Source organism: Panthera leo, chromosome C1, assembly GCF_018350215.1.
Source record: "Panthera leo isolate Ple1 chromosome C1, P.leo_Ple1_pat1.1, whole genome shotgun sequence".
Lineage (NCBI taxonomy): Eukaryota > Metazoa > Chordata > Mammalia > Carnivora > Felidae > Panthera > Panthera leo.
In genome coordinates this window covers 168,395,636-168,408,136 of record NC_056686.1, presented here as the reverse complement: position 1 = coordinate 168,408,136, position 12,501 = coordinate 168,395,636, and the positions used below count along the sequence as shown (strand labels likewise).

General features: G+C 36.6%; 1 protein-coding gene across 1 annotated transcript in view; it reads left to right on the top strand.

Annotated features, from left to right (window-relative positions):
• Nucleotides 1–12,501, top strand: part of CERKL (ceramide kinase like) — a 105,086-nt gene that overhangs the window by 88,685 nt on the left and 3,900 nt on the right. The window contains exons 5-11 of the mRNA XM_042949311.1: nucleotides 612–754; nucleotides 5,897–5,971; nucleotides 6,977–7,154; nucleotides 7,235–7,294; nucleotides 7,856–7,881; nucleotides 7,977–8,085; nucleotides 10,236–10,332. Coding sequence (XP_042805245.1) covers nucleotides 612–754; nucleotides 5,897–5,971; nucleotides 6,977–7,154; nucleotides 7,235–7,294; nucleotides 7,856–7,881; nucleotides 7,977–8,085; nucleotides 10,236–10,332 — 688 coding nt within the window. The remainder of the gene's footprint in view (nucleotides 1–611; nucleotides 755–5,896; nucleotides 5,972–6,976; nucleotides 7,155–7,234; nucleotides 7,295–7,855; nucleotides 7,882–7,976; nucleotides 8,086–10,235; nucleotides 10,333–12,501) is intronic.

Sequence of the window (12,501 nt, the reverse complement as noted above, 5' to 3'; positions counted from 1 at the left end):
TATTACTTTCAGAGATTCCCACCACCACCTCTGCTATGCTCTACTTACCATGAGATCTTAAAAAAGAATTATTAGCAGTACTGTCTATAGTCAAAATGGTAGTAACATTAATTTTAAAAGTGTCATATAGGAGGAATGTCCAGGAGAGAAAAAACAGTTCACATTTGCAATTACTATATTCACATACTGATGGTAAAAGCTTTTTACGTGATTCTTATAGCTGCCTGTCTTTTTGGAGCTATGTTGAAAAAAATTAGCAGTTAAGTGAATTGCACATGACTATTAACATAAACAAAATGAGAACAATATACTTTTGGATAGTAACAGAGTAAATGCAGGTTCAGTGTGAATTAACGTGTTGAAATGTTTTAATGTCTCTTAACTCACTTAAAATATTTTGTCTATGGGATATCGTGTAAGTATTGTATTTGTGAAGTAAACTTTATGCAGTGCTGGAAGCTTCTTATTCGTTGACCCTTACTAAAATGTTTGAAGGTATGTATGTGTGATCGTGCACGCGAACATGCAAGATTACCATTTTGAAGTTGAGATTTCATGAATTATTACCAATTGTTTTAAAGCTGCTGCATTCTCAGTGTCTTGTTTTCTAGTGTTGTCTGTGTTGGTGGAGATGGATCGGCCAGTGAAATCGCCCATGCTTTGCTTCTTAGAGCCCAGAAGAATGCTGGGAAAGAAACAGACCGCATCCTCACCCCTGTCCGTGCAGAGCTCCCTCTGGGTTTAATACCAGCAGGTGAGGGAGTGGCCATGGCTTTGCTAAATGGAACCTCTCTTCCTATCTTTCGCTGTCTTACTTCCTAATCTAGACAGTGTAGCACAGAGTTAAATGCACTCTGAATCAGAAAGACCTGTGTTTGGAATCTCCACTAGCAAATCTGAGACTTTGGACAAGTTATTTCATTTGTTTGAACCTCCTTGTTCTAATCTGTAAAACAGAGATACACATATATTCACTTAATGACAAGGTTATTGGAGTATATGTGGAGGGTTTGATACATAGGTAAGCAGTCAGTAAGTGGGATGATGATTATTCTACCTTCCAATATAAAGGTCTAATGATTACGCAGTAGCAGATATGAAATTTCAAAACAGGTCAAGCTGTTTACAATGTAAAATGTGGTAACTCCCATAATCAAAGTATAAACATAACCTTGAGTTGAGAATGCCAAAAAGATTTATTCTAACGGCTGGGCTGCAGCAGCTAGAATAGAATAGAATAGAACATGACACGATGAAGGCTCAATGAAGTTTATTAAGTGAATGAATGTAAAGAAGACCTAATTACCACTCGAATTAGGTGTAAAAATGGGTAGGAATCTGGACTGAGAAGATGAGGTTGAGTTATTTTCTTCGTTGCAAAAATAATCAATGCCAAAATCCAGGAACATTGAGAAATAGAAAAGAGACCATTTGTCGGGTGATGATGGGATCAAAATAAACCTAAACCATGGTGGCTCCTGGATGCCACGGGGAGGGGTCTGAATTGTATTTGATAAACAGTAGGGAACAATGGAAGATTTAGAGCCAGGGAACAGCCTGCTGCTAGCCTGGGAAGGGGGGTTGGTGATGAGGGGCAGGGAGGGACAGTGGAGGTCCAAGCCTGGGAGAAACACTGAAGCAGCTCTGGCATCTAGGAAAGAGGAAAATGTCTTTCACAAGTTGATTACATTATTTCAGCCACTCCTCCCAAATTATTTAAACAAACAATAGTGATGGAAAGTAATGATTTCATTTTGAAATCCTCACACATTCTTAGCTCAACAAGAAAAGCAGAAGCAATTATTGTTTCCTATGAAAATAGGAAATAATGCACATGGTTAAAAAAATTCAGTATTCTATCCATTTGATAGCCACATTCATTGAGGATGGATTGCGGTATATTTAGTATTAAGTGACAAAGAACAAAAGGTATCCAAATGCTCTTTTAGACTGTGAAGTCTTTCAAAAAACCAAGACTTTAAAAAGGAGAGGCATATTTAGATATATCCTGATAATTGTAAAGCAGGTAGAGAAAAACCTTTGATGGTCTTGAAGCAGAAGGGAACAAAATAACCTCAATTCGAGAAAAAAAAAATGCTGGCAAAGTGGAGCGGTGCATTTTGACCTTTTCGTGTCATTTTAGTGGCTCTGTAATGGTGGAGCTTTTCAACATTTCCCTCCATGCAAAGTGGATGTGCTTAGGTCATTTCCCCTTCACTAGTGCTTACACTCCTGAGGTCACTTATTACTGCTGTGAATTCAGAAGTGAAAAGATGGGTATCCTCACAGGTAGGCATTTGACAGAAAGTGAATAGTTAGCTAGAAAAACTGGTGGTTATGCTTGTCTTTTTAATATGCCACTTGAATGCATTTTGTTTAGAAAATATAGCCTGTTGCCAAACTTGGGATTGTTACATCAGAATTCCAGCTTACGGATTCCATCTAATAGGAGGGGAAAGTCCTGTGCAGGATGTACTCCTAGGAGGACTCAACGCCCCCATCAGGGCTTTGACAGAGAATGGGAACAAGAGCTAGGCAGGAAGTTTCCAAGCTGCATGCAGAAGATTGTCTGCCTTTGAAGCCATTTGCCTCCTGGAGAGAGATGCCCAGAGGGAGAGTGTTTAGTAAATTACTCCACTGAGCCAACAGACTAAGCCGCTGAATTATGGTCAGACTCGCATGGATCAGATGTGGGGAAGCCTGTATTTGAACTGCTGGCCATTAGCAATGGTGTTTGTTGCCATGGGAACTGGTGCTAAGGAACTATACAGAGAGATTCAGATTAAAGGGGTGGGGGAGGACAGAGGAAAAAGCCAGAGAGGACATAAAAATAAAAAAGCAATCCAGTTGTTGTAAAACAAGCCTCAATCCACATACTGATGGCTGCGAACCATATATTCGTATGGCGTTCACATAAATAAATTCATGCTTTCCAATTAATTTGAGGAGAATAAAATATTGCCAAGGGACTGTTAATTTCTATGATATTTCAGGCAAAGAACCAAAATGTAGGTGCAGTTTTCATGAGAATTTTAGATATGCTTGACTAGGAAGTCATTACATCACATTTATCTGTTTGGATGTGGGAGACATTAACGGCCTTATGAATATTCATGGTGTCTGGTTAATTAAGTTAATTGTTCTGCAGAAGTGCTTGCACTTCCAAGGACAATTTTTTTCCTTTTTTCTTTTTGCCTCCATAGTTGCTGCCTGGTACTTCCATCATTCATGCTTTACATGAACTGCTACTTCTGTCCTTCCCTTCTTTGTGCTTGGCACCTTTTAGCAGGTCTGGGGAGGTGGTGGTGAGCAAAGTAGCTGCTGGCTGTTAAGAAAAGTAACTTTTCAGGCTAATTAAAATGTTTACCTTGAGGTAGAGCATTTATAACTTTGGTGAGGATTCTAAAATTACATAGTTGTTATTTATGTGAGCAGCATGTTCTTTTGGCATGGAGACATCTTTTCAGATAGATCACATTTTGTTTCTAGAAACTGCACTCTATCTTGTAGATTATCCAAACAAAAATATAGAGCAGTCTATAGTATTACAACTTTATATCCACTTTCCTCATGCACTTTCCTTTTTAATTCAGAACGTAAGAAACCGTTCTTAAGGACTAAGGTGCAGGCTAATCAGGGTAGAAGATGACGAAAAGCATTTCCTGACGTGTGGTCATGCCTGTCTGCCAAATTCTATGGAATGAAGTAAAAGTTGTAAAAGGTGCAAAGCCTAAGACCTTAAAAAAAAAAAAAAAAAAAGAGATCCTTAACGGTCTAGAAGGATTTGTGCTTGGGCATGGTTAGCATACTCCAAACTCCCAGGGAATAAATGGTCTTTATTTTCTTGAGTCATGATATGTATCATTCTCTATTGCACATGACAACATTACATTATGTTTTTTAATAGCCTTTCTAGAGGAATGCTTTTATGGTCTATTCCTAATTAACCATGGTAATGGAGGAAATGTGTTTCATGGAGTACTGTAATCCATTGATAATCCTAAATATTTCACTCTAATTATGTGGCCTCCTCCAAAACCTTTACCATAAATCTGATTGGGAAGCAAAATAGATTGTTTCCTCTCTTCCCTCCCACCCATTCCAGATTAATTAGCAATTAGATGGCCAAAGGGCAGGCTGTAGATGGTCAAAGGATAATTGGAAAGGCTCCTGTAATTGACTCCTGGGTAAAGATCCACTGAGTAGCAGGTTTCTGGACCACTTGTTCTTAAACCTTAGGGTGCATATGAATCACCTTGAAATCTTGCTAAAGCATGGACATCCGGGCCTCACCTTCCAGACATTCAGAATCAGGTGGCTGGAGGTGGGACCCAGAAATTTGCCTTTTAAACAAGCTCCCAGGTAAGGTTGATGTTGCTGATCCCTGGACAATGCATTCTAAAAGAGTGCTTTAAAATGCAGACTCTGACTCAGTAGGTCTGGAGGGGGACCTGAGAGTCAACATTTTAATAAGCACCAAGGTATTATCGTATCCTGCTGGACTGTGGGCCATATTCTGAGTAACAAAGGTCAGAGCATAATTTGCCCTTTGATGAACCACTTGGAACAGGTTTACTAATTGGTTGAGGAGGACTTTTCTTTGAATTGGTATTGCTAGAGGTCTGGAAATCATTAATATTAGATGAGCCCCTTATGATTATTTTAATGACAGTCTTCATTGATAACATTTGAGCTGCCTCAGCTTTGTCAGCTGAAAAACCCTAGCACACATTAGTTCAAGTGATACAAATTGAATAGATCACATATGACCACACAGAAATGTTCCTGATTAACAAATCCAGGGAGCTGGCCTTTGCCTTGACAGCTGTAGTACACTCCACATCCACGCTTTCGAAGTTCTCGGCTGTTACTGATTTCTTTCTTACGTTCTGTAATTCAAGAAAACGTGTAGCTTCTTAATTTTAAACCCTCTTAATCTCTTGGGAACAGCAGGAGCTAACTGGTATTTTCCCCTTCAGAGGAAGGCTTTTATCTAAGATCTCAGAGAAACTAAATGTTATGGAAGTCTGACTTGAGCAGTGCCTGGGTGACTCAGTTAAGCATCTGACCCAGGTCATGATCTCATGGTTCCTGAGATGGAGTCCTGTGTCGGGCTCGTGCTGACAGCATGGAGGCTGCTTGGGATTCTCTCTCTCTGCCCTTCCCCTGTGTTCTCTCTTTCAAAATAAATAAACATAAAAAAAAAAAAAAAGTCTGACTTGAGAGAGTTCTTTTCTTCTGTAGGCTGGTGGCAGAAATTCATGTGCATCATAAATTATCCTAATGGTTACGGAAATAAGAAATCTGTGATGTCTCAAAATAGACTTTTATAGCATGGCAAGTACCATGGAATTAAATGTTTTCTTCATCTAGGATACCGTTTGTCAGATAACAGGAGAATCCCCTCGGATGAAAGCTTACCTCTAAGATTCATTAACAGTATTTAAACCAGGTCTTCTGTGCTTTACAGTGATTTTATATTTTTTCTTCATTACTATTTGGATTTTTATTTATATATTTATTCATTTGTCTCTGCTTTCCAGAGACAACCTTATGCTGTTGGTACTCATTTAGGTATAGAAATTAGAAACCCACTCATTGAAATTGGATGGAGTAGACTTTGATAGCTAGCGTGTTTTGGTAGAAGATGGACATTAATGATGGCAAAAGCTGTGAGCAAGTGGATACTATAAACCGTTTTCTAATTTTAAGTGGTTTAAAGGTTGAACAATACAGCTAACATCTGATGTGAATTTAAGCTATGAGTGGAAATTTATAAACTTCTATTACTTTTTTATTTGCACATGGCATAGGGATACCTGTGTAAAGTAGGAGCAACTGGATAACTTAAAACATACGCTACATTGTTTTACGTGTTTTAAAACTAATTTGGCAGGCTCTACCAACGTACTGGCACATTCTCTTCATGGAATCCCTCATGTGGTAACTGCAACTTTGCACATTATAATGGGTAAGAATTCTTTCAAAGAAGTTCATGTTTGTAAGGAAGCTTTTTATAGGGAAGTTTTTATATTTATTTAAGGCTATTTCTGTCAAACTTATCCAAGGAAGGACAGGTTCTTTGTCTCTCAATGCAGAGACGTGTTTTACTAAAAACCAAAGGTCAATTAGACAAAGCTTCACTATTTGGGCTGCCTCCCTTTTTAGAGTACAGGTCCTGTAAAGAACAGTAAATGAAGTTTATGCAAGGTCACAATTTTATAATCAAGAAAATCCATGTATACTATTTAAGTATATCAGATATTGTTGTTTGACTATACAACATATATACAGCCCTATATACTCTAGGGCTGAGATTATGTTATTAAAAGAAAAACATAAGAAAAGAAGAAAAATTCATTGCACATCCACTAGAATATTTATCCTCCCAATTGATGAAAAGCCTATAAACTCAGATAAATACAATGCAAAACTAGTGTTAAATCTAAGTTTACTTTGCACATGTACTTCAATTTTACTTTCTTAGCCCTGTTTGATAATTAAAAACAATTTTTTTAATGTTTATTTTTGAGCGAGACAGAGCGTGAGCGGGGAAGGGGCAGAGAGAGAGAGAGAGAGAGAGACAGAATCAGAAGCAGGCTCCAGGCTCTGAGTTGTCCATACAGAGCCTGATGCAGGGCTTGAATTCACAAGCCATGAGATCATGACCTGAGTCAAAGTCGGACACTTAACCGACTGAGCCATCCAGGTGCCCCCCACCACAACCCTGTTTTATATGAAATAACAATATGCTGTGGTATTTATTACTTTGTGTTTCTTCCTTAGTACCTGAAAAAATTACAAATGGCAATTTCAGTAGTTGCAGGGAAAGAGATGAAAAGAAAGGATATTTATTATTGTATGAAGTCACTTGAGATTGTCTGTAAGTAAATAAATCGGCTTTTCTATGCTTGCCATTTTGACAACTGGCCCTACTGCACTCCCTGCTTGACGAATATCCAACGTAATATTCAAGGACACATACAACCTGTCGATGTCTGCACCTTCAGCACCACTGACAAGTTTCTTCGCTTTGGGTTCTCAGCCATGTTTGGCTTTGGGGGAAGAACTTTGGCTCTGGCAGAAAAACATCGATGGATGTCACCCAACCAACGAAGGGATTTTGCTATAATTAAGGCACTGGCAAAACTTAAGTAAGTCTTTTTTTGCGTAAACCAAAAATTTTGTATCTCAGAGTCAATGAGTGTCAATAGCAAATTTTACTGTATTTTAGGCCTGAAGACTGTGAAATATCATTTTTACCATTTATCAGCTCTCAGGATTTACAAGAAAGGTAGGTAAAGAGCTCAAAGTAATGTAAACATCTATATCTTTCTTTAAATCATGACAGTTTGATATGCATACTTTATTAGACTTGTGATCTTTGGTTGTTTTTCTAAAATACTAGCGAAGAATATAGAGTAGTGAGATTCTAGTAGGCCATGTCGTTTGGCTTTTGTCTTCAGAAACAAAAACCCAGCGGTTGTTTATTGAATGCCTACTGTATGCCAGACACTTTGGATACATCAATAAACAACAACAACAAAAAAAAGCAAAACCCCTAGTTTCTGCCCTCATGAGAATTTCAGTCTAGTATGCAACACAAACTTTACTCAAAGCTACACAAAGGAAATGTTCTGGTTTTTGAAAGAAATGAAAAATCATTGTTATTGATGATACCACCTTTAAATGAACCAACATCATGTAATGCAGTAATGCAATTACTTATATGTTTTTACTTACTGTGTCTAATCTAAGATAATATCTGACATACTAGGTTCTTGAAATTTCCCAATTTAATAGATGTCATTTTTTGTGTGATGTAGTTTTCTTTGTTTTGTTTTCTTACTTTTAGGAAGGTGGAAGGATCTCTCAAATCTGGTGAGTCTAAATGTACCTCTTTGAGAACTAAATCAGGCTCTATAGACATGTTGCTCTGGTGAGGGAAAGTAACCAATCACTTCCATTACCTTTAGTGAGTAATGATCAGTGGCAAACGATCCAGGGTCAGATCCTGAATGTCAGCATTATGGCAATTCCTTGCCTGTGTTCAGTGGCACCTAGAGGCTTGGCACCTAATACCAGGTTAGTAAGCATTTTTATTGAATAACTGACACTTTTCTATAAACTAGTTTTTTTTTTTTTTCTTTTAGAATACCTTGCTAACTTTTGGCTGGCTAGCATATTATCAATGGGTAGTCTCTCTTGGATTGTATAACACTAGAGATTCTAAGGGACTTGTTGGAGCAAGCTGACACCAACTGTTAAACTGGAAATATTAGACAACCACTGATTTCTTAATATTACTGAGGCTAGAATATTTCTGGGGTTTTATTAACATGATTTTATTGTGTCACTTTCTGCCTATTTTGCTTATGTTCATGTGCTGGTCATTGAAAACATTATATTCCTGGTATTTCTTATGAAGATCTCTACTTTCAAATTTTAGAACAGACATAAATATCCTCAGCTTGAAAAGCAGGTATGTGGGTATATTTGGTACCTTTATAGTCAAAGGAAGCCGAATTTCAGTTATTTATATTTAGTGTGAATAGTGTGAATCTATTGCCCACACTTTCTTGAGACATTTTATATATGATTTTATCTACGAAAATATAAATACTTCATCTCTTGTACATTCTTTTCAAGCAGCTGTCCATTACTGCTCTGAAAACGTTTCTCTCCCACTCCCAAAGAGAGCGTAGAAGAAAGGATCATGAGTGTTGTATAATATAGTCAAATCTAGATTTTCTCTGGAAGTGGAATAAAAGAATGACTATGTGCTTTGGCAATTTATAACATAATTTTAATGATTAGTTTCATCTTCCCTGCAAAATATTTAACCAGAATGATGAACAGCTAGCAAAGGGGACTGATTTAAAATTTTTTTCTTGGCAGTTGATACAAAGGTAACAAACAGGGAAATATCCAAAGTTAGAGGAGAAGAAAAACTGTATAGTTTGATACTAATAATCTAGATGTCAGTGTCCTCATTAGAGATTCAACTTTTAATTTTATTTTTTTTTCCACAGCAAAGTATAATTTAATTCAAAAGACATCAGTGCAAATTGCTGACAGAAATCAGTATTAAGTGTTCAGAGAATAAATGCATAATATGTAAAAAAAAAACATTTAGAACAGTGACAAGTATATAGGGTGTGTTTCAATTACTAATAAGTATTGAAAGTAGACATGAAGTGCTTTCATGTTTCTGAGTAAAAATTCAGCAATTTTTAAAAAATAAACACACAAAACATTATTCTGAATGTGTTTTGATACTATTTATTTGCAGGTGGGAAGAGGTGGGATGTTGAGTAAAACGAACATTGGACCCTGGCAATTAAGAGATCTGGTACCAGTGATCATTTTGCTTTCAGATCTGTGTGCCTCTGAACAGTTGACTTAAACTTGGGGTCCTCTCTTCCTTCTATATAAACTGAGTGAATGACTGGATAATCTCCAGGGTCCCTTACAAGTTCTACCCTGAGCTTCCATAAGACTTAAAGAGCTCTTTTTTATATTGTTGTTATTCTTGGAATAACTTTATATTTGCCTTGAAATCAAGCTAGAAGTCATTTGCACATATTTCTGCAAACTGCCTTCTAAAGCTACGTGCAATTGTGAGTGGCTTTTTTGGCACTAAATCACATCTCTAAATTTGCAGTGTCTTATATTAAACTGAACAGTTATGCAAGATTAAAATGCTCAGTCATTTAGCTGAACATGTGTGGTAGCATGCGTCCCTCTCATCCATCCAAGGGCCACTTTATTTTCCTATGTCACTTAGATCTGCCTATAAATAAATATTTAAATCACACTAGGTTTTTAGAAAGAACAATCATCATACCATTTGTATTCACTATTTTACATCTTCTAAAAACATACATGATTTCACGTTTAGAATCCTTAAGTAAATACATTGGATTTTAAATGATGTCTTGATACATGAATAGGATGCCTGATGGTTCCTTTTTTTAAAAAGCCCTTAATATAAGAGCTTGCTCAGAAGGGAGTCAATTGTTTAATCGAATTAATTTGAAGGTCTGTGCTGTTTAAAAATAATACAGCGAGATAAGATTTAAGAATTTTAGGTAAATTTAATGTGATGATGATTAACCTATCTTACCTAAAACTTCTAATAAACATGATGTTTGTTGGAAGGAATGATACACGGTAATTTCGGTTGCAATCACTTAATAAGCTTCTCAGTTTCCCGTATAAAAATTTAATTTCAGATTAAATAACGGAAGCATGGCTCTTATAATTGCACGAAATACTTCTCGGCCAGAATTTATAAAACACCTGAAAAGATATGCCAGTGTTAAGAATCAGGTATGGTACATTATTTTTGCTACTTATATGCAAAGCTATTAATCATGGAGAGATATGCTGCAAGAGTTGACATAAAATCTGGCTTCCTAAGAAGGCGTTTTTTCTAAATAGATTAATCTTTTTTCTTTCCAAATTTGTGTTTCCTCCAAATTTTGAAAAGTATCTACCATATTAATATAGATTTGCCCTTTTTGAGCTAGGAATTGGCAGCTACATATATTGTGTGTGTGTGCACGCGCACGCACACATGCATGCGTGTGCGTGCACACACGTGCAAAGAGAAAATAGAAAATGTAGTGTTATATTGAAATGTGAAGTAAATTAAAGCTAAAATTATATACTCAGCTGTTCTTCAGAATGAAAAGTGGTGAAATCTGATATTTTAATCTTGATGTTATGGCAGGAGACTTTCTCTAAAGTTATGACCTTTAGATTTTCCTGCCTTTTATTTACAGATCTGCCTACCTTGGCTAATTGAAATAGATAGGCAGACCTATTTTTAAAACACACCATGTTTAGCTAGTCATTATTCTATTCAGAACTATGATGTGTGGTTGTAGAGGGAGAGAAGATTTACTTCTACTTACGGGATTTGTTTTAAAGAGAAGCAATACCTATTATAAGCCACATTCTTTTGGCAGAGATTTTGACCCAGTTTTTAGGTAACTGGTCCCGAAATATGTGATTTCTGAAATTACGAGTCTTGAAGTTTATCGGTCTGCTTGTAAAACCCTACAGTCTCACTCCCTAAAGGCATAAAAGTGTACCTGGATGTAGCTGGAGAGAGTAAACAGGAAGACGAGGAGAGGACACTGAGTCACTAGCAGCTGAATCTTGCTTGCAGAAGTGGCCGTGGTGACTCACATTTTGCCCCTTTATAATTTTAAACTTTCATACGCAGTTCCCCTGAAGTTTCAGTTCTCTACTACCCACTACGTTATTAGATGAGTGTTTACTGAGCAACCAACTGAATGAAATGTTTAGGAAGTTGTATCCTAAAAATTATAGTCCCAACGTAGACAAAGGCAGACGTAAGGTAGGTTGTGAACTGAAGTAGTAACTTCACGTGTGTGTGTGTGTGTGTGTTTAGGAAAGGCAGTGATTGTCAAAGGAATGTATGCCTTTTGGGATGTGACTCCTATTGTTTGAAATATTATTTTTCTTAATCTAAAGGCCGTACGTTCATTATTTTTCCTAAGTCAGAAAGTAGAAATACTCAAAATTGGATATTCCAAGAGATCATCAGTGTCATTACCTTGGTATAAACTTCATCTTTTTCTATTAAATAAATGTGAATGCTTAAATGAGTATTAACCTGAAGGTTACTTACCCTGAGAAGCTCTGTATTTATTTTAGGGAGGCACCTACTGCACAAATTATTTATGAAAATAAATTCTTTTGGAATTGCCTAAGGGGCAAATTTCTAAGGTAATTTCCATAGACGTCCTTTTTTCAACATGAAAATAGCTTTCTTCAGATTTTTAAAGTAATAAATACTATAAAAATAAAGGCAATGACAGAGTGAATAGAATTCTATATAGGGAAAGAATTTTTTTTAAAGTGAGATCATGTTATGCAAGATATATTATAACCTGCTTTTCCCACTTACTGGCCATGTCTTGTTTTTGATGGAAAAACTGTGTGTGTGTGTGTGTGTGTGTGTGTGTGTGTGTGTGTGTGTGTGTGTGAGGGAGGGAGGAAGGGAGCATGGTCATTAGACTTAACTCTGATTGATTTAGCTCTTTACTAAAATGAAGTCCATGCTATTGCTCTGTGATTTTTTGACAAATTCTAAAAATGTTCGATGTAATGGCATATATACGTAAGTAGATGGATTCCCAAGGTCACTGCTTTTAAGCAATGTTAATGTGAGATGTTTAAAAAATACACATATGTACACGTGTGTGTATATTTGTAGTCTCTTAGTGTCTTTCCTTCATGGTGACGTTTTCAAAAATGTAAGTTTATATAAATCATGGAACATTATAAAGACCACATACAGATAAGATTATATATAATTCACTAATTCGTAGTAGTTGTGCTATCCAGAAAGGACAACATGGCACTGCAGCCTCAGGAGAGCCACAGTCTAGGTCTCTGAACCATCTTTTCCAGGTTAACTGAATCTACATATATATTGACAGTTCTAGAGCATAATGAAAACCACTG